The sequence below is a fragment of the Nothoprocta perdicaria genome, unplaced genomic scaffold, assembly GCF_003342845.1.
Source record: "Nothoprocta perdicaria isolate Ctin4 unplaced genomic scaffold, notPer1 scaffold_46, whole genome shotgun sequence".
NCBI classification, from domain to species: domain Eukaryota; kingdom Metazoa; phylum Chordata; class Aves; order Tinamiformes; family Tinamidae; genus Nothoprocta; species Nothoprocta perdicaria.
In genome coordinates this window covers 2,492,089-2,513,421 of record NW_020455710.1, presented here as the reverse complement: position 1 = coordinate 2,513,421, position 21,333 = coordinate 2,492,089, and the positions used below count along the sequence as shown (strand labels likewise).

The following is a 21,333-nucleotide window of genomic DNA, read 5'->3' as shown; positions in this document are numbered from 1 at the left end:
GGACGAGAGGTGAGCGGCGGCCGAGGGCTGCGCGGGCCGCGCCGCTACCCGGGGGAGCCCGCGGGCTCCCGCCCCGCCACCACCGGCCCCCCGAGGAACAGGGACCTCCCGGCCCCGCGTGGGGAGCCGCCCCGGAGCGCCCTCCCCGCGTTACCGGCCGCCAGCAGCGGCAGCAGCAGCGGCAGCACGAGCGGCAGCGGCGGCCCCATGCCGGCGGCGGCGGCTCCCCCGGCGGCGCCTCACGGGCTGCCTCACGCGCGGGAGCCTCCAGGGGGCGCGGCCGCCGCTCGCCGCCCCTTTTGTCCCCCGCGCGCCGCCGTCTTCCCGCCCCCTCCTCCTCCTCCTGCGGCCGCCAAGATGGCGGCGGGCAGCGGCGGCGCGCTGCGCCTGCGGCTGCTCTTCGACTACCCGCCGCCGGGCAGCCCGGGCTGCGCGCTCTGCTGGCTGCTGCTGGAGCCCGCCCAGGTGCGCCTCGTCACCGACCTGCTCAGCCTCATCCGCCAGCGCTTCGGCTTCAGCCGCCGCGCCCGCCTCAGCCTCTTCCTGGAGGGGGCGCTGCTGCCGCCCGCCGAGAGCGCGCGCCTCGTGCGCGACAACGACTCGCTGCGGTAGGGCCGGGGCCGGGGGCGCGCGGGGAGCGGGGCGCGCCCGCGGTGACGCTCCGCTCCGCTCCGCTGCACGCAGGGTGAAGCTGGACGACGTGGAGAGCGACGAGGAGCGCGGGCGGCGGCGGCGCAAGAGGAGCGAGGAGCGCGAGGCCGCCGCGAGCGACGGGGAGACCCCCAGGAAGCGCAAGAGGAGGAAGAGGAAGGAGGAGAGCGGTGCGCAGGAGGGGCCGGCGGCCGGCGAGGAGGGCAGCGGCGCGGGCCGCATCCGCAGGGCGAAGCGAGCGGCGTCGAAGCGCACGGAGGGGACGCGCGCGCCGGCCAAGGCGGCCTCGGCGCGGGAGCAGGATGGGAAAAGCGGCGCCAAGGGATCGGCGAGGAGCGGGGCGCCGGGAGCGGCCCCTTCCGAGCCCTCCAGCACCTCCTCTAGCAGCGACAGCAGCGAAGGAAACGCCAGGCAGAACAAATCCTCGCACAAACCCGCGGCGGCCACGACGCTGCCCAAGAACGCGTCCCCGGCTGCTGCAAATTCCAGCGTGAAAACGGGCGTTTCTAGTAAAGTGACTGTAAAGTCTAAAGCTGCACAGTCTAAGACTGCAGTTAGTAAAAAAACTAACCAGGCCCAGTCCTCTAGCTCTGACTCTGACTCAAGTGCAGAGGAGGGCAAAGCAGCAACGGCCCAAAACAGTGCCACACAGAAAAAGCTGCTGCCTAATAACACAGCCCCTGTAAAAACCAGCACCCCAAAAGCCCCCAACACAAAGACCTCCTCTTCCGAGTCTGACAGTTCAGATTCAGAAACACTCGTTACTAAAAAGCCCAAAGCAAATGCTGGACTGAGTAATTCCCTAGTAAGAAATGGTGATAAACAGTCCCCAGCCGGTGTTCCAGGAGCACTGCCCAGCCCTGTCCTTGGAAGGGGGCGAGGAACTGGCGATGGGAACTTCTGGAAAGGATCGAGGGGTCGTGGCTTCCAAGGGGCGGCAAGGGGCCGCGGCCGAGGAGAAAACCAGGGCTTCTTCTATAACTATGACAGTGAAGGCCAGAAACAGAGACAGATAAATGAGCCAGTGACAAACACTTCCATCGTTGTGCAGGTGAGTGACTTGGTCACCTTTCTCTTGCTGCTTGAACTGTAGAGAAATGATGTATAAGATGAGCATTGTTAGAGAAACACAGATCAACAGGATAAAGGCTGATAGTTTCTTTATGTAGTTTCATAGTATTTCTGTTTACCTGCCCAAGGAAGTGTTTATCAAGCAATATTTAAATGATTACATTTTCGAAATCTGTACCTTATCTTTCTCAGATTTTTTTACTATCCATATAGCACATTGTTTTCTATTCTTATTATTAATTAAATCAGTGGGTTTACTGTTTCTTTCACAGAATCCAGTGGAGGTCCCCAAGAGAAACTATAGTGTATTACCTCTTCTAGCAGCTCCACCACAAGTGGGAGAAAGAATTGCCTTCAAGGTAAAGTACTTCTGGAATCTAGAATGCTGGGATGTTAGTGGGCTAAATATCTTGCATTTGGACCATTGCAAATTTTGCAGAGTGTGATACGGATAGCATAGTCCGACAGCCAGAAACTTAGACAAAAGAGTTTCAGCTTGCCTTGTTGTGGGACTTTTGTCCTAGAAATATAATAATTAGGAATTCATAAAGTCTGTTTTGTCCTAATTACTACTTTTTTTAAATGTTTTGTTCTAAATTTAAGTCATTCAGAAGCTAAAACTTTTTATTGTGTCTGATGTTTACAGGCATCTTCGAAAATTGTTCACACCTTTCTTACTGTCTTTCTAATCTAGTCATTTCCTGTATATTACAAACTCTTGCAGTTTCTATTGTTGGCTTTAAAAGAAATTTGGTATTTCTCCCCCACAGAAGTAATTATAGTTCACTACATAATGAAAAAGCAAAGGAAAATGAAGTGAAAAGGAAAATGATCTCCTTTTCCGGCTGGACCTGAAGGGAAGTCAGGGAGACCTGGCTGGGGCTGTGACCAGCATCAGGATCTAGGCTCCGTTCTGCTCTCTTGCTGAGTACAGGGGACATCACCAAAGATCTGGAAAAATTGTCACTTCTTTGTGTTTCTTTCAACAGCGCTTGGAACTAAATGATAATTACAGTCCTGAAGTTTCAGACTATAAGGTAACGTTCTTTACCTTTTCTTTATTTTTCTTAAAAGGGCAGTGCTGTCATAGACAAGAGAAAGCTTAAATGTTTCGAAGCTTTATGGTATTTTTCATCTCATCAGTTGACACTGCAGACTCTTTGGTGTTGCAGTAACAAAACTCTAAAAAAAATTGAAAGCTGTTTTTTTTTGTTTTTTTTTTTTAAATGCAAGTACTTCTACTGATGATTACTGTTTTAAAGAGAGGACAAAAATGCAGACTTTTAGGTAGAAAAATACAGTCATGCTGAAGTCTCCAGCTGTTAGTTTGAAGCCAAAGTGAATTCTTGAAACTGGTTGCAAGTAATTTTAGTAGCTCTTCAAATGACTTGGTTCCTGGCTAAGAGTGATTCTAGCTACAAGGACTGAGGGAATGAAAACCTTCTGGTTTATGGGGGCTATTAAATGAAGATTGTTGAGCTCTAATACTTTGCAGATTTTTATCTTTTTGTAACAAAAACGTATTTACTCGAATTGTGCTTAAGTATCAGAATGGTTACCCCATGCTGAAGTACACCATATCTGAGTCTTTTCTTGTTGTTTTATGAAGGAGGGGAAAATAATCAGTTGGAACGCTGATAAAAAACAGATAGAGCTTGAGATTCTGTCATCACCCGCAGGCAAGTACACATACCTTAGGATGCTGAATGCCCCTTGTCACGTACGTCCCCTGGAAAATGATGGTTCAGAAACAAACGTCTTTTATTTTTCAGGAATATTTCCTGTTTTCTTTTCACTGTCTACTCACCTCCCTCCCTGTCTGTTTATATAAAGATTTGACTAGTTTTCTTGAAGCCGTTCATATGTATTTGCAAAATTCAGTTTGTTTCAGTTTGTTGTTGATAAGCTTTTCTTCCATGCACTGAAGTGATATTAGGTAATTATCTTAATTTTGGTTTGTAATATTCAGTTCTGTCTCAAGATTTCTCTTTACCATTTTAAAAATTATTGATTTTAGTTATTAATTTATTATTTTAACTGAATATTTACCATTTTAAACATAAGATTTGAATTCAAAACTAAAGAGCTGTCCCAACCTGAATAAATTACTAAATTACTAATATAAGGAGCTGATATGGTGTTGTGCGATACAATAAAGCATAAAAGCAGACACAAAGTAACAGAGCTCAGGTGATTTCCCGAACCACTGGGACATGATTTGTTGCAGCTATTTGGAATAAACACTAAAAAATTTGCTAGGTGAGCTTTCTAAATACTGCGAAAATGTCTGCTTTTTTTTTTTTTTTTTTTTGTTGTTGTTGTTGTTTATGGTTAACTGAATTGGAGTATTTCTTCTTTTTTTGTTTCTGTTTTGTTTTTTCACATTTAAGTGGCTAAAGAGCCAGGGAAATTCGACCTGGTGTATCAATCTGCAGATGGAGCCGAGCTGATAGAGTATGCTGTTCCTCAGGATACAAAGGTGTGTCTCTCTTTAAAGTCTGTTGCAGTATTTCACATAGATGATACATTCCCTGGTTTATGCCACTGTTCATTTCAGTGAGATTTCTTTTACAGTGCATCTGATGAAAATCATAAATAAAACTAAAAATAATTGCTCCTTTCTAGTGAGAGTGCATGTGATTAAGAGATAGTCATCACATCTTAGTATTCGAAAAGCAGTCAGCAAACTGTGTAGGTTTTTGTTTTGGCTAATAAATATCATGTTGATCAGTTTGTACAGGCTTATTTGATGTTCTGAGTAAGGAAAGACACTGATAAGAAAACAATAGGAGAGTTGAGAGTCTCCTATTGTTTTCTTAAGTTAAGAGTCATTGGGAAGATTTCTAAATCACAGAATCTGTGATCTTTGTTTAGTAGCACTGTTGGTTAAGTCCAGGCAAAGCATAATGCAGAAGAAACTCCCATATACTTGCGCAGCTTATACACACGAATTATTTTCTTTTGTTTTTTTTTTTCAGATAACTGAAAATTGGGATGCATTGATAGAGCCCAGACTGATTGTTGAGCCTTCAGTTAATGGTTCGAACCTTGAAAATGGAAGGATCTAAAATAAGGACAAATGTCAATAACTTAATGGACTGTTTTGTGAAGTACTATGTGCTATGAAGACAGCAGATCCACTGGTGGATATTTTTAATAAATGTTTTTTAAATGAAAGTATGCCAAAAGAAAAGTAAATACTTTTTTTTTTTTTTTTTGCTCCACCCTTAGGATATGTTTTTTATTTATTATAGGAGTGCATTGTTTAATATAGGAAATATCTTTTTTTATAGAAGCTTGATAACGATTTCTGTGTCGTGCGCTCTGCATTGCAAAACTGGAATGGTTTGTTCAAAGAGATAAGTACCTGTCAGTAGCTCCAGTTTGTCTGGCCAAACTGCAGTATCACTGCAGTACAGAGGTAAATTGCTCTGAGGATAATTAAAAATTGCATTAAAATTTAAATGAAAGTATTAGTGATAGGCACTGCTCTTTCTCCACAAATACAGAGCACAATAAAAATGCTGTGGACTTGGCAGCTATACAGACGGTTCATTTAAACATGTCAAAAAAAGCCTATTGATAAAGGGTTATTGATATTAAGCTTCTGTAATTTTGAGAGCTGATGTTTTGAATCTTTTCAGCAAACTCTTTTGCCCTTTCAGAGCTGAAGTGTCCGTCCTGACTCCCTTCTTTTTTTTCTGAACACCAGAACAGGTTATCAGGTTTTGGCAACACATTTCACTGACATCCTGGCCAACTGTTGGCGTTGAGGTAGAACACTTACCTGTGTACAGCAGTTTGCCAATATGTAATCTTATAGTTTAAGATAATCCTTATCCCAGATACTTGAATCTAAAGCAGAAGATATGAAAAAAAAATACATGGATACAAACTCCAGAGAAAATGTATATTATGGTTTAGCTAAAATGTAGTCTCTAATACATGGTTATAATAAAATATTACCTTTGTATTATTTCTGTTAAAATGCCTTGTTCATGAAAAACACTTCTGTGTGAGTAAAAATTTCATGTCCATGCTGCATTTCTCTTTAGTTGCCATTATTTTATGTTAAAAATTATTTTAAAGTAATTGACAGTTGGGTTCATATATGGATGGATGTTCTTGCAAACTGGACAAAAAATAAATCCCAGGTCATTCAGCACAATTGTGCTGAGACAGGATCAATAAACAACAGAGGTTTGTTCAGTTCAGAAATGGGCAACCTGAGACCCTAAATCCTTCCAAGGCTGCAGTCTGACGGGTGACCCCGCAGCACAGCAGGATCTCGAGCGCTGCTCCGGGCGCCGGGGCGCTGCAGGGGAGGCGCTGGCAGGATCACGCCCCGGGGCAGGCGGCTTCAGCTGCTCCGCCGAGAAGCTCCATGGTGTCCATCAACACAGACACTCGTCTGCTGCCCACGCTGCCTCAGCCAACTCCGTCACTATTACCGAGTCCCCTGTTTTACGAGCAGCCCCTAAGCTGCCTTTAGCCCATCCACATCCACCGCACTGCCTGCACTGGTGAGCCGGTCGCTATCGGCTGCCTTGTGCCTGCAGCGAGGACACAGGTGAGCCAGGGCCCTGCGCGCTGCCCCGCTCCCCGCCGCGGAGCCGCCTCGCCCGGCGGGGCCGGGCTGGGAGTGCGGCCAGGCCCAGGACAGCCCCACGTGATTTCTCAGAAATTGCCTCTGCGAGTCGGGAGTTTCGCTTTGCCCGCAGCAGTGCAAGGTGGCAGGATGGCGTCGCTGACCCCCGCCGGGTCTGAGCCGTCGCTGGAGGACGAGCTGACCTGCTCCATCTGCCTCTGCCTCTTCAGCAGCCCCGTGACGGTGCCCTGCGGCCACAACTTCTGCGGCTCCTGCCTGGAGCTGACCTGGGCCGGGGCCGAGCGGGACCTCAGCTGCCCGCAGTGCCGCACCACGTTCGCCACCCGCCCGCAGCTGCGCAAGAACACGGTGCTGTGCCGCGTGGTGCAGGAGCTCCAGGGCGGCCTGGCCAAGGCCGAGGATGCCGCTAAGACGGAGGCCTGCGAGGCTGCCACCACTGTCCCCTGCGACAGCTGCCTGCAGGCGCTCGCGGCCAAGACCTGCCTCACCTGCATGGCCTCCTTCTGCCTGGAGCACCTGCGGCCGCACCACGAGAGCCCGGCCTTCCGTGACCACCAGCTGTGCCCGCCGCTGCCGGACCTGCAGCAGAGGAAGTGCGCGAGCCACAACAAGCTGATGGAGCTCTTCTGCCGCGAGCACGCGGCCTGCATCTGCTCCACCTGCATCCTCAGCCACCGCCTGTGCCACACCAGCCCCCTGCAGCAGGCCAAGGAGGAGGCCGAGGTGAGCGAGCGGGCTGGGCGTTTTCCGGCACTGAGGAAAAGCGGGGGATAGACACGTAAGCCACACTCATCCAAACCTAAGCCAGATGCACTGAGTTTAGGTCAGTCCATCCCTTCAGTTGATGGGTACGACCTAAGTGCATAACCTATGGAGTCCAACCTGGTTTGCTTAGCAGCATCCCAAACTAAAGGAATAGGTGTGTTTGTGAGCAGAAAGACTCTTTTACAAATGAGAGGGGTAAGAGGTAGCCCAAAGTCCAGTCTATGGCAAAGTTCACTCTTAGCACTGACAACTGCTGTGCTGATAAAAGTGTTTAGTCTCTATCAAGAGAGTGAGTCAACAGAAGAGGCCTCGGTACGCGGAGCAGGGGGAAGTGCTTGCTTCACCAGCTGCAAACAGACAGGGAATGTTTGTGTGTCCTGCGAGGATAAAGGAACAGCCTGCTTTGAATCCGTAGTACTGAGTGTTCACTGTGGTTATTAAAAACAGACTCTAAATTTGACTTGCACTCCAAAAACCATGACCTGTCCAAGAACGTCCACAGCAGATGCTTCACTCGAGTGTTTTCTCATCTCTCCTACCACAGCTAGCGCTGAAGAAGAGACTGATGCAGATCTATAACCAGAGCGGAAGAGCTGCTCAGGCACTGGGCCTCGTGAAGGCAAACCAAAGCAAGATCACTGTGAGTGGGCAACTCTTTCTATCCCAAATGCTCTCTGGTGGCTGTGGGTACTCATAGCCCTGTGACGGTAGCTGCAGTATTCAGGTCATGTTGCTAGGAGGAGGCCCTATGCCTCTAAATTTACACAGATGGTCTCTCCTTGAGCAGAAATCCTTGCTCTCGCTTGATGATTAGGGCTTTTGTATGTGATGGCGTCTAGACAGGGTAGACCTCACTTGTACCATCCTCTCTGAACTGGGTTGTGGAGACCAAGAAATTGAAGAGGTGTCAGGAGAGCGTTTCTGTGCTCCTTGGGGACGTCTCTCAGAGGACCAGGAAGAGCTTTGTGTCAAGCAGGGCTGTCTCAGAGCATGTTCATGAGGCAGAAATAACTATGGTCATGCAAGTGGGTGTGTGGCCACAGCTCTGGAGTGGCAGAACTTCGTTCCAATCTGCAGATGATTTCTAACCCACTAGATGGCACAGCTTGCCTGGCTTCTGCCCAGGAGCCCCTGGGAAACAGGAGTTTGGAGAGGGCAAAAAGTCTTTGCTTAGGAGTAGATGAGTTTTCCTCCCAAATCACACTGAACAACATAGCTCTTCTATCACCTGCTCCAGGTAACTGAAGCTCACATGTTCCTCAAAGACGTGGTTTTCTCTTGCAGTTGAACTTCTTTGCCCACAGATTGTTTTTCTGAAATCAGCATCTGTTTTTCCCTTGCCTGCTTCAGGAGACAGCTTCCAGGAAAAGAGACTTGATCACAACTGAGTTTTCAGAAATTAAAGCTTTAATTGGAGAAGAAGAAAATCGACTCTTAAAAATAATTGGCGATGAAGAAATCAGAGTTTGCAATAAGTTTGATTATATTTTGGGTGTTCTGAGAAGCAAGAACAATGAAATCCAGTCTATCAGAGATCAGATTGAGACGGCACTGACTGAACGTGATGACATTCTGTTTTTAAAGGTAACATGTTCCTTAGATGTTAATCCGATGCTTCATGTTCCTGGCATGCAGAGTCATGAAAAATTTGCTGTGGCAGTCCTGATCTCCAGACAGTTTTAATCAAGTGGTAATGCAGCTGTGTGCAAGAGCTTTCTTTAAAACGTGTATGGATAAGCACACAAATATCAATGAAACAACAGTTGTCTGGTAATCTCTCCCCTGCAATTCAAACCTTACATTTGCCACAAGAAGGCGAGTCACATAACTCATCTCCACAGCAAATCTTTCTGAGTGCTCTGGATATCATGGGGAAGTACATTGGTTGCTACAGAATTGTTGTCATGAGTTGCATCTGAAAACAGCCTTGACTCCTCTAAATCTGGGATAAATGCACAAAACCCATCCTAACATAACTTGACTGGGTTTGTCTACTTCATCAACAGAAGGTGGTCTGCACGAGATCTTCCATTTCTCGTTACAGAGAGCAGCTGCATTGCAACAAGTAACTACAAAAGATGTGTTCACCCCCACAATTGAAATGGACCAAAACATTTTACATTCCGCTTATCAGTCTGCCATTAACATTAAAGAAACTGTGAAGCTTCTAGTGACTCAGTCTAAGGAGAAAAGCGCAGAAGGTACCGTATCATTATCAGGAACCGAATCATTATCAGCATGGGCGCTTTGTAGGACATGGATTTGAGGGGAGACAAAAGCCTCTTTGAAAGGACAGGATTATGGTTATCCAGTCTTAAATGGGCTGAGAGTTCTTAGTGGGTTAAGCAACAGTTTCTTTAAGATTGGGGAATAGGTAACCTCTACACAATTTCCATCTCTGCCAATTATCACTTTCTAATTATGCAGCTGAAAAGCAAGCCTATCCTAGCTCTTGCACTACTGTTCCTGATAATAAAAATCATAACGTAAAGTATTATCATTGCAGCAAAAACCTCCGTTAGACCTAAGCCTCCTGGAGCAGCTTTTCCAAATAGAAACATTCATGTAAAAAAGCCTGTTGGACCACGTAAGTACTAAGCAACATCACCCTTTCCTAGCAATGGTCGGGCTGCTAAGCAAGAATTGAAGCCACTGCCCAAGAGCTCTGCGTGGGTGTGTGCTTGTAGCAGGGGTCTGCAGGCTGCAAAGCCTCCCTGCCCTTTGGTTCTCATAGCATTCCACTGCCTTTCTGTCTGGCCATGCCATGCAGTGTTTGTTTCACTTGTATTAAACATCTATGTTTGCATGTTTAATGGATTTGCATGTAACAAATCCTGCTTATAAGCTGTTCACATTTTTTTCTCCTCAGAAGAGGCTATCCAGAAAGAGAAAATCCAAAATCAGACTCAAGCTACCCCGCAAGAAGAGGCAGACACCAGTAAGTGGTGATCAGTAGCAGTGTGTTGCAACCTGACTCAAATATCTTGCTAGCTCAATCCTGCTTGGAATCTAAGGCTGGGATGATGGAGAGGGACTTTGTGGCACAGTGTACTAGGTCTTTCAGTGCTGCTACGGCAAGTTGCTGTGGTAATACTGTCTGAATTTGAAAGTTCTTCCATCATTTATTTTTGAAATAAGGACAAATATTAAGAAACGCCTGTCACTTAATTGTGAACAGAGATATTACAGAGGTGGACTAGACATGACCAAGTCTTTGCCTGGCTGACAGACACTAGAATGATCCACAGTTCTTACTCTTGAAAAGCAGTCCTGGGTAGGGAGCACTCACAAGGAGCTGTTCTGGATTGCAGCTGGTGAGCGGACTTGTAGGTGCCCTACAGCTGTGCAAGAACCATAAAGAGGAACAAGATAGTCTCTATGCCCCGTGGAACAGGCTTATTGCCACTAGCCCTACCACATTACAGCCTGAACTAGAGGATTCTTAAATCTCCTTCCAGGGTTATGAACTTACAAAATAAGAAGCAAACAGGTTGTGTAAGTTTTCAGAATGAAGGAATTTGTACTTAGCTTTCAACATGCTGGGCTCTCAGCCTTCTACTCCTGCAGCTTCAGAAAAGATAGGATGATGGGCTGCTGCTGATGTAAAATCTGTGCCTTTCTTAGTGGAACTAACAATTGCCTTTATTTTTTCAGAAGACAAAGACAAAAAGAAACCCGCTAAATCTGGTAAGTTCAAACTTTTAAAATACTGACCCTACTTTTCATTGACTGCTCTTAAATTCCAAGGAGATGGTCACCAGTATTGGTGTTGCTTCTAAGAAAGTTCTTACTAGTCATAGTGAGAGCAATCCAGCACCGAAAGACGTCGCTCCAAGATAACAGAGCATTTTCAAACCTTGACAAGACCATGAGCAACCTAAGCTAATGGTGAAGTTAGCTGTGCTTGGAGCAGGAAGCTAACCTCGGGATGTAGAGTCCAACCTGTATGTTTCCATGACTCTGCTAAATGTGCAGTTTCTTCCCAAATCGCCAAACTCTCTCTCTTGTCCTCTATCGACACAGCACAAAAACCAGGAGCACCAAATGCTGCATCTGCTGCTGCTGCTGCTACTAAACAACTGATTGACAGCTTTTTGAAGAAGCCCAGAGAGGAGCTTTTGCAGTGTAAGCAATCCAACACTTTTTAATATAGAATTTCCCACCTTTGTTGCATCAGTGTTATGTGACCTCTGTAGTTACTTGATAGAGATACTTTTGTGGGATTTAAGTAACTTATTAGGCAATCAAATAGTTGCTACAAGTCAAGGCGCTTTTTGGGGGGAAGGGGGCATGTGGTTTAAACTTTTTAAGTAGTGGCTCTTTCACCAGCTGGATCAAATTCATCTTTAGTATTCTTGTATTTGTGACAAGGCTTTGGACTCCCTTGCAAATTCCTCAGTAGTTCTCCACCTGCATCACAGGAGCCTAGAAATATAGTGAAATTCATTGGACTTTTCTTTGAAATTAACTGTGGGCTTTCACACAAGCCCCTGACAGCAATGTGTAGTTTCGGTGCCAGATCAGCAATCCCCTTCTTCTGCAAACATTTATTCGGGTGATGTAATGAATCCTACGATGATGCAGGGAAGAGGTAAACTTGCCTGCGTTGTTTGCCTGCTCTGTAACACAGAGCACAGGAAACAAGGGCCTCCACAGATCTGTGCAACTGAAAGGGTTGCTCTTCAGTCCCTTCAGCTGATGTGTGTCCTTGCAGATGCTGATAACATCACCCTGGATTACAATACAGCTCATAAACAAGTGATCCTGTCTGAGAAATACACCAAGATATCTGTCTCTGAAATCCCCTTGAATTACAGCGAGCACCCGCAGCGCTTCACCTATTGCTCCCAAGTGCTGGGGTTCCAGTGCTTCAAGCGAGGCATCCACTACTGGGAGGTGGATCTGCAGCAGAACAACTTCTGTGGCATCGGCATCTGCTACGGCAGCATGGAGCGACAGGGGCCCGAGAGCCGCCTGGGCAGGAACGGCAGCTCTTGGTGCATCGAGTGGTTCAATAACAAGATCTCAGCCTGGCACGACGACGTGGAAAAGTGCTTACCCAACACAAAGGCCACGCGGATCGGTGTGCTGCTGCACTGCGACCAGGGCTTTGTCATCTTCTTGGCTGTTGGGGAAAAGCACAACTTGATCTACAAGTACAAAGCACAGTTTACGGAAGCGCTGTATCCTGCCTTCTGGGTCTTCTCCAGTGGCACTGTTCTCTCTCTCTGTCAGCTGAAACCCTGATGTCTCTTAGCTTAACGTGGTGGTATTTACACAAATAATCAGTCCTGTAGCAACTCGTCTCTGTAGTCGTAACATGTGCTCTGAATTCAAGGAGAGCTATTGGTTTGCTGGGTACACAGGTAAAACTTCTCCATTTCAGTTGTGGGAGGAAGAGGAAAAAGGGAGTTTTGTCCCTAACTTCTAGCTTCCCAGCTGAGTGAAGAAAATAGGATTTCTGCACCATGGTAAAGTTAGAAGAAAGGGCTACTTGGTTGTGTTGATAGCCTTGTTCTTCTTTTATTCTTTCCCTCATCTTTAGCAAGCCTTAAATTTAATTGCAAGGGGGAGGGGAACTTTCTTTCTAGTCCAAAATACTTTTAACGCATGCAAGATAGACCTTTTAATAGCAATTTTAAAATAATAGATTTGAAATAATTCAAAGAAAAATGATACTGTACAGAATGGTACTATCCCTACCACACAGTATTATTTCAAGCAGCCTCAAAGATCCTCTGAGAGAGAAAAATTATTAGCTCTTTCACACATTTTGGGATATCTCTTGGTTCTTTAGTTTGAACTGTTACAATGGTGATTTTAAGTGCTGATTAAACCTGAGGTAAAAAGCATTTGCAAAGACCTTGATTGCTCTTCTGGAAGCAAAGTTATGATGACATTAAATGGCTTCAGTAGCTATCCCGACTTCTGCAGTTTCCCATAGCAGACTTCCAGAAGTCATTTTCTGTTCTAGATGTCTTGCCTTGCAAGCAATAACCCCTTTGAGAAGGAAACAGGAGGAACCCCTTTAGAAATTTAGGTTCCAGGCTTTGAGGTTGGTCTGTTACCTTTTTCTCTACCCTTAGACTGTTGTGCATAGTCAGGATTTGAAATATAAATGTTCTCAATATATAACTGAGAGCTATGGAGTTAACTATCAAAATCAGCAAATTTAGGTCTTAAATCATTAAACCATAAAAGCCAATATGACAAATCTCACCAGAGCAGAAATGCAGGGCCAAAGCATTTGCATCACTGGGAACTCTGGTGTTCCCAGGAGTTTGGGAACACATGGAGGTGTCCTGAGGGAGGCACCCTGCAGAGCTGCAGTGCCTACCCTGTGCTCACACTCTCCTTGGGATGAAGCATTTTATCCTGTTCTAAACCAGAATGTGCTTCACACCTTCACAGCAAAGGCTCTTCAGTATTTCTTTGTATTGAGGAGTTCAGGGAGCATATTTTGGGCTTGCACAGGAGCATAAATGTTTTGATCCCTTACAGCAGGCTGTCCTGTCATAAAGCTTTTTCTCTTTATGAGGCAGGATATTCTCTGCAGGCTTATCTCCTGTGGTTCAGAGCATAGGGACCAGATCTCCTGCATTCTGGCCATGCTCCTGAGACTGTGGTTTCCATGGTCTGCAAGCGGCGCGCTCAGTAATGCTCAGAGGATGCCGTTTGCTCTGTGCATGAAGCAGGCAGGTCAAGTGGCTCTTCTGCAACACACAGGGATGCAGCACACACGAGAACACACGTCCACCCCTGCTGGGATGGATTTTTATTTCTGGTGTTCTTTGCCTAGGTTTATGGTGTGTGTCCAGAGCTCTTCACCACGTACAGAGGATTTTGTACTACTTATTCTCTATTTCTTTGTAAAAGCTTTTAAACAATCAGGAGGCAATCAAGGTATTTGGATCTCATACTTCTTGGGCCAGTATCTTGTTCATGCCTCTAGATGTACTCTGCTAGTTCTTATTTCTTGGACTAGCCCACAGGGAATGGGGAAGCCGAAAGAGAAACCTACTGGGCTTTGATGGGTGAGACTCTTGGCATGCTTTGTGAAATAAAATGCAAGGCTATTAGTGGCAGTTTGAAGAGAACTGTGAGAATGAAAATTTTGAGAAGAACCTTTTGTGACATTTCACAGTAGCTGAAGTGCTTCACAAAAAAAAAAAAAGTTAGGACTTAACTATTTTCATTTGATTTGTAAACTCTCCAGCACATTGTCAAGTAAAGCACCAGTCAGATGAACTGCTTCAATTCTTCTGGCCAAAAAGAGATTTTTAATTGCAGTTAGACCTAGAGATGGTGCAATGGTTGTCTTTGGATCAGTTGTACCATAAAAAGGGACTCAGCTTTCCAAAGTACAATCAGTACTAGAGTCAGTACTAAAACTATCAAATTAAGTAAACATTAAGAAAGGAGAGGAAGCAAAATGTGAGGCTGGTTTTTAGGAGCCAGCAGTGAATGCAAACCTTCCCTCTGCTTTTGTCCTGTCTTTGGAGTAGACAGAGAAGGGAAGACCAGGGCCAGAAGCCAAATAAAGAACAGGACAAAGCCCCCGTGGCCGTATTTGGAGGTGAAATTGCTGATGAGAGTGAAGTTGTGACAACGCGGAGATGCTGAAGCGATACAGCCTGGTGAGCACGCAGAATGGATGGATTCCTGTCCAGGACGGAGTCTCAGTATCTCTGCTTCATTGCTGAGGAGCTCTGTGATTAATCCCACCCAAAGCCTCACTGCTCACGTGTTTGGCTTCAGGAATGCTTTACACGGGAGAGGCACTGGAAATGTTCTTGCCTGTGTCAGTGCTGGTTGCTCTGGAGTCTCTCTCTCTGTACGTTGCCATTTGATAAAATGCTCTGCCTCCTAGCAAGGCATTTTCAGGTGGGCTTTGCCCCTGGGAGTCCCACGCAGGTTTTGGTTCTACAGTACTTTGAGTTTTCACTTAGTAAGATATAGGTTTAAACTCTTAAGTCTTGACTTGTCATCAGCTATTCTGGTTGCTCCCTTTTTTTATGAGACATTCCAGTTGTTTTGCTGTGGGGAGCAAGAGCATTTAACCAGCAGGCCTCTAAAATGTTCTTTAGCAACAGTTTTCTGAGTAAATAATAGCTCAAAAGCCTCTTTAGTGCAACTCGAGGTGTTTTTACTCTGGCAGTAATAATGCCAAAACTGCACTGGTTTTAGATAAAACACAGGTATGAACAGGCTTTTCAGCTACCCTGCCCTTGACACTGCTGCTCTGACTGCAAGGCAGGCAAGAGAGGGTAACTGGAGAAACAGTCAATGAAAATACACTTACTATATCATAATCCTCTGATTCTAATAGTAAAATACTGCAACTACAAAAATAAATATTGTGGTAATTAGAGAGCTTTGTTGATTGTACTAGGCCATGGAGTATTTTAGTGTGATAGTACTTGCTATTTCATATATATATATATATATATGTCTAAAGGTCCCTTCCAACCTTAAGGATTCTATAATTCTATGTTTCAGTTAGATATGCTTACTAGGGGAATAAACATATATTTTGTTATCTGTTTTAAAAATAACTTCTAGCACAATCATAAGTTGACTATTGCTGATGTTTTCTCACTTTTCAACCAAATAACTTCTGACATTTTAATTCAATAAAAATAGACAATAAACTAATGCACAATAAACTAACTGTTTTGTTCAATGCTCAAAGTAACAAAGAATTCAAAAATAAGATTCTGCAAGGCACAAGTAATTGGCTCATGCAGAGCTCATAAGAGGACCTGGGGAATGAGAGGAAAGTAACACAGCCACATGGTTTGGGACTATGAAAAATCCCCTCACAACTTGTCTCCTTCAGCCGAACCAGGGCACCCTTTATCAGCAAGGATGCATCCTACCCAGGAACAAGAGGGCCATCCTATCCAATAAACAAAACTGGAGACCTCCTGGGGTAAGCAGAAAGCTGCCATCACTTAGTAATAATAATAGTGCAGGTTCCTCCAAAGAGGTGCACTGGGATTGTTTAAAAAGAGCCGAGAGGATCTCCAGCAGTCACCAGTTCTAGTCCGTATTCACCAAAGTGAATCCAAAGGGATTTGGGTCCATCTTCCAGTGACAGACCTGCATCCCCAGGTGTCCATGCAGTGGAAAGGAGCTCACAAGGGCTGCTCTGGTGGTTCAAGAGGCTTTTCATAGTTGGCCAAAACAAAAGCGTCCACAAAACAACTTACTGGTTTGACTTTGCCACTAACTTCCCTGGAAGCTCGCATGAAAAGTTTGGTCAGTTCAAGGATACTTTTTTGTTGTTGTTGTTCTGGTCTATGCTCAAAAACAATGATTGTCACAGACTATCTCCCTCCATGGGAGCGTGACATTTTCTGTTGGCAGCAGCAACAGAAGTTGCTCCAAGAATTAGGGTGTGATTTGATTGGAAAAGAAAGAGCTTATTAAGCATTTTTCATAGAAAGGCTTTGGGATTTTTCTCAAAATATCAACCATTTAGCAAAAGACACTCTAGGGGCTGACAAACGAGATGCCGAACTCAAAGTACTTCTGTTGAAGCCTCACTTAATAGATAAATAAATAAATAATTCACATAACCTGCCAGTGCCTCCTTCCCTCAAAGCAAACCTAGCTGGTTTTTTGGAAGCAAAGGCAAAATGAGAAATAGCCTTTACATGTAAGGCTTTTTTCCGCCCCCCCCCCCCCTTTTGTCATACGTGCAAAGAACAAAGCTCTCATCCCAGACCTGGCTGTCATGAGACAACAATCCTTAGAAAAAGGACCAAAAGACCAAAGACCAAAAAGGACCAAAAGACCAAAAGGACCAAACAGAAATCTACACTCTGTTTTTTTAACAGCATCATGATATCATGATGAAAAACAACCAACCAACCTAGAAAACCGTTCAAGAATTACAACTCCCAGCAGGAAAGCAGTCATTCAGCTTTCTTAGTGTTTTGTAAGTACGTATGGAGTTCATAGTTGTATTTCTTTTTGCAGACACTGGAGAGCATAGACATTCCACGACTTCAAGTAAATAACCAAATACATACAAACAATAAATGCATAAAGGCAAAGTGGTTTCTGTCAGCTTACCAGGATCCCTGCTGCAAGTGGCCAGAAGTTCCACACTGGCACAGGGGTGGCCCATAGCTGGGAGAGAAGAGAGGGAGTAACTTAATATGAAATTCCTGTGAGATTGCTGAAATACAGCAGACCTACAAGCCACAGTAGCACTGTGATCAGATGCAAAAAAACCCACTCTTATGCAAGTACAATTAAAACATATAGTCAATTTAATAACTGAATAAGCACAAATAAAAAGAAGAAAAAAAAAAAAGGCAGAAATCTTTGACACCTCATTGCAGGTGGTAGGCAGTTGCAGCACAAGTCCCCCAGGCTGCAGGTTGCTAAAGGAGACGGAGGGTTTCTCTTTACATTGCAGTGGTTTCCGCTGCAGAGTCCCCAAGCTGTAGCTGCCACCATCACGCTGTACCTGTCACCCCTCGCGCTGTACCCACGCGCGGTCATGCACCACTTTGGTCCCCTCGCAGTGACAGACTGACAGACATCCCTGCCACAGGGGCTGAGCACACAGGGGACGGCTCTGATGGCCCCCGCAGCGCGGGACAGCCCTGCTCTTACCTCCTGGCAGCGCCGTCTCATCAGAGCTCGCACCGCGGGCCGGCCTGTGGGATGAGCGGCTCGTGGCAGCCGTGGGCACCAGGGCAGGGGGGCTGATGCCCCTTTGGCCTTGCCCAGCACCCAGGGCGGTTGCTTGGCCTTTTCCATGCAGATACTCGCACCGCTGCGGCGTCTGGCTGGCCCGACATGACGGGGCTAGCGCAGGGTCCCCCTGCCCCAGGAGCAATGGGGCACATGGGGCAGCCCCAGCACTGCAAACAGGGCTGAGGCCACTGCCAGAACAACACAGAGCCCCATGAGGAAGATACCAAGCTCCCTGCCTTAAATCTGCTCCCTCGGGCCCTCCCTCTCCAGCCCCACAGGTGTGGGGAGGGAATTGCCGCCACCTGAGGCGGCCCTGCTCCAGAGCGGGGCCTGCGGGCAGCAGGGCGGCCTCATGTGCGGCCACCACTGACAGGAGCCAACAGCTCCTACTCCCCCAACAGCTCCTCTGATGGCTCCTCTACGGGCTCCCCCTCCCGCCACCTTACTCCAAGGCCTCCTCTAAAGGCCTCCTCCATCTCCCCCAAGGCCTCCTCTAAAGGCCTCCTCCCAGGGCTCCTGCCTCAGCGCTGGCCGCAGGGAGATGGCAGCCGGGCTGCACGGCTCACCCGCACCCCGGCCCATCACTTCTGCCCTGCTCTGCTGCTCCCGCCTCACCGTGCCAAGGACCCGGGCGCCCCTGTGCTCCCAGGGCTGCCAAGCCGAGGGCCTTTGTGCGACGCGAGTCCCTCAAGCGACTCCCAAGGGAGCCCCAAAGGCAGCTCCCGAGCGCGGAGCCCGGGACCCACAGGGGACACAGGTCCTGCCCCGCCAGGCTGGCACAGCACAGGTTGAAACCCACAGTCACAGTGCTCTTTAAAGAGAAGATGGCTGTAGATGCATTTTCTCTATAAAAAGTGCAATTTTTGTTTCTTCACACATCTGTTGTCAGTGATTTAAACAATTTAAACAATTGGTTTTTAAACATGAAGTTTAATCACTTGACATCCCTCTATTAAAAAGCCACATAAACTCAGCTTTGCCCCAGGTCCACATCGCAGTTTCTAAAAAATCGGGCCCCTGCCATTTATTTTTCAAGGGCAGCAGAAGCCCCGGTGGTGTAAAAGGCATTGGGCCTGTTTGAGGCTGGTGCAGTCCAGAGCTTTCCCTGGGGCAGAAAGGATTTTTTTACGTTTATAGCTGTTTATGGGCTGAATGTTTCAGTTAATAAACTGTAATGAGGGGGCTTGCTGAGCACGCACACAGGGAAAGGCAGCATAGAAGAAATAAAGTAGGAGTTCTTAAGTTTACAAGGTGCACAGGTTAATGGTCCAGACACTCTTTAATGCCAAGTGAGGAAAGGGCCGGCTCTCATCACCGAAGCCTATTAGAGCTGGGCAAAGAGTTAAGTCAAATTAGTAACATCCATGAGAAGCTGTAAATGGCACAAAGAGGCGGGGTAGAGCGCTTAATATATATTATGTAAAAGCTGTGAGAAGAATCAACCCAAAGTGGGTGCTGGGACATCCCTGTACTCTGCTCCCCGAGTTCCACATACGTCTGACATAACCACGTTGCTGTCTAGAACTATTTCCATGGACCGAGGCTTGAAAGACGGCTCGTTGCAGAGGGATTTCAGGCAGAAGCGGGGCTGCAGCGTTCAACAAAATGACTCTGTTGTCCAAGCAACCAACCATGTGACACCGCAGCCCTACAAAAGCCCAGTGCTTAACTGGAGTTAAGCCAGTGCTTAACATGAGCTTATTACACCTAGGAAAGATAAGAAGTCTCCTACTTAAAAAAAAAAAAAAACACACACACCTTAAGGAACAGGAAAAACTACATGAGTTTAAACACTTTAATCCACATACTTTAATCTACAGGGAAATACAGTAGAAATAACAAGACAACAAAAAGATGCATTAAGAAATTCAAAAAGTCAGTGCTGTGGAAAAAGAAAGCTTATATTTATGAACATCTAAGAATGTGGAGCAGATGTTTCTCAGAAGAGCTTTCTGAATGCCTAAGTCGTAAGAACCAGGCCATGATGCAACTCTCTGAAGGCCAAGTTTACTCCACACTTTCCAGATATCACTGAATAGAAGTCACAGAGCCTGAGGGAGCTCTGCACCTTAACTGAAGTTACTACTCTTTGAGCCAGGTTCTGTTGATAAATTCTTAAATGACACACATTACTCATGTATAGTGATCAATTAAATTTGTCACAGGGTGATATCATCTGCCAATGACGGTGCAAACAATGCAGAAAGTTTGACAGTAAGTTCCAGAATCACTCTTGCTTTGTCCATACAGCAAATTACAAGCACCCTTTCCAGCTTTTGCAGCTATGAGTTTTACACAAATACCTCCTCCTCTCGTTCTCGCCTACCTTTTAAAAAATAGTAGGCTGAAAAGAAAAAAAAACCCACTGGGATTTGCAGGCATCACCTGATGTCAAAAAAGTGTACAAATCTTTCTACCCTAAAAATTTACACCAGAGGTTCAACATTACGAGCAGTGTATGTAGGAACATTACAGAGTACATACACTCCACAGGTGCGAGCCTTCAGCTTTGCTCAGAATTTATGTTTTCTGAGAAGAGAGGTGAGGATGGTGCCAATGGCTTTACTGATCTTTGGACACTAATACTTTTATCTTAAAATTAAAGACAGAAGGAAGCTACAGCTTTGTCAAGTACACTGATTTTTTTTTTACTAGCCTTGTATGGGGAAAAGAAATAAAGAATCCCATATGTCATCTTTGTTGGTTGGCAGAAACTGAGATGTTACAAATTCTACTTTTGGACCAGATGTTTGCATTTAAAGTTTCTTTCTTCTTATTCAGTACAACTTCAGAATATTCATAAACACATTCAATACAATCCACAAAAATCACAGTATTTCCAAACTAATTATGTTTTTAAAAAACATGCTGGTATTTTCTTGTAAGTAGTTACAACTAATTTAAGGTTACAGCTCTCAACCACATTCTTACAGTACTCTGATTGCTATTACTGAATAGAAATAACTATACATACTGAAGCTACAAGCTACAAAAATAAAAATCCATTCTGTTTAACTATAAAAAATCTTATAAAGAGAAAACGGCTGGAGGTACTTTAAGGACTACAATAGTTGGTAGCAGACAAAATGGCTTTTGCAGGATGTAAACTTCGAAGATACTAAACGGAATAAACTCAACAATATTAGCTTCCATTTCTGCTTAAAAGAAAGTTTTTTACACAGAAATCTACAAACAAGTTGCAAATTAAATGTAACAAAATGAATTACATATAGCAATAAAAGCAATAACCACAGTACATGGGGCAGGATTAACAATGTAAAGTTTCAATACATTCATCCTTTCAAATAGTCAGGGTCAGACACTCAGCTGCTGTAAGTCTGCACTAATTTACTGCTTACTTGAGGCATGTGGCTTTACCCCAGCTAGAAGTGTCTCCCTGAGAACCCCAAAATCTGAGCTGAGTATCTAGTACTCAACAAACTGAGGTAAAGAATTTGGATCACATCATGCTTTTGGAAGTGAGTATAGTTAAACACACATCTAAATTCTCCCAATATAGCTAA

The 21,333-nt window shown here is 45.5% G+C and overlaps 2 protein-coding genes and 1 long non-coding RNA gene across 3 annotated transcripts; 2 read left to right on the top strand and 1 right to left on the bottom strand.

Moving 5' to 3' along the window:
• The first annotated feature begins 350 nt into the window (after positions 1-350).
• On the top strand, positions 351-4,913 carry COIL (coilin). Its single transcript, XM_026046909.1, has 7 exons — positions 351-608; positions 685-1,702; positions 1,995-2,081; positions 2,712-2,759; positions 3,332-3,401; positions 4,113-4,201; positions 4,701-4,913. Exons 1-7 carry the CDS (start codon positions 358-360, stop codon positions 4,788-4,790), a joined length of 1,653 nt encoding a protein of 550 aa, XP_025902694.1. The 5' UTR covers positions 351-357; the 3' UTR covers positions 4,791-4,913.
• Positions 4,914-6,460: 1,547 nt separating this feature from the next.
• TRIM25 (tripartite motif containing 25) lies at positions 6,461-14,421 on the top strand. The gene is made up of 9 exons (XM_026046764.1): positions 6,461-7,054; positions 7,641-7,736; positions 8,447-8,680; positions 9,141-9,297; positions 9,603-9,683; positions 9,966-10,034; positions 10,751-10,783; positions 11,120-11,221; positions 11,811-14,421. Exons 1-9 carry the CDS (start codon positions 6,461-6,463, stop codon positions 12,341-12,343), a joined length of 1,899 nt encoding a protein of 632 aa, XP_025902549.1. The 3' UTR covers positions 12,344-14,421.
• Positions 14,422-14,609: 188 nt separating this feature from the next.
• Positions 14,610-17,232, bottom strand: LOC112953664. The gene is made up of 2 exons (XR_003250594.1): positions 17,177-17,232; positions 14,610-15,133 (listed from the first exon to the last, which is right to left on the bottom strand). It is a non-coding gene; the product is annotated as an uncharacterized LOC112953664 (long non-coding RNA).
• Positions 17,233-21,333: the final 4,101 nt, after the last annotated feature.

Bases quoted from the DNA above. Each gene is read 5' to 3' on its own strand.
- COIL (XM_026046909.1), top strand. From the start codon at position 358: ATGGCGGCGGGCAGCGGCGGCGCGCTGCGCCTGCGGCTGCTCTTCGAC. The intron at 2,082-2,711 runs GTAAAGTACTTC...TTCTTTCAACAG, and splicing joins GAGAAAGAATTGCCTTCAAG to CGCTTGGAACTAAATGATAA. The intron at 3,402-4,112 runs GCAAGTACACAT...TTCACATTTAAG, and splicing joins GATTCTGTCATCACCCGCAG to TGGCTAAAGAGCCAGGGAAA.
- TRIM25 (XM_026046764.1), top strand. From the start codon at position 6,461: ATGGCGTCGCTGACCCCCGCCGGGTCTGAGCCGTCGCTGGAGGACGAG. The intron at 7,737-8,446 runs GTGAGTGGGCAA...TGCCTGCTTCAG, and splicing joins CAAACCAAAGCAAGATCACT to GAGACAGCTTCCAGGAAAAG. The intron at 8,681-9,140 runs GTAACATGTTCC...TTCTCGTTACAG, and splicing joins ATGACATTCTGTTTTTAAAG to AGAGCAGCTGCATTGCAACA.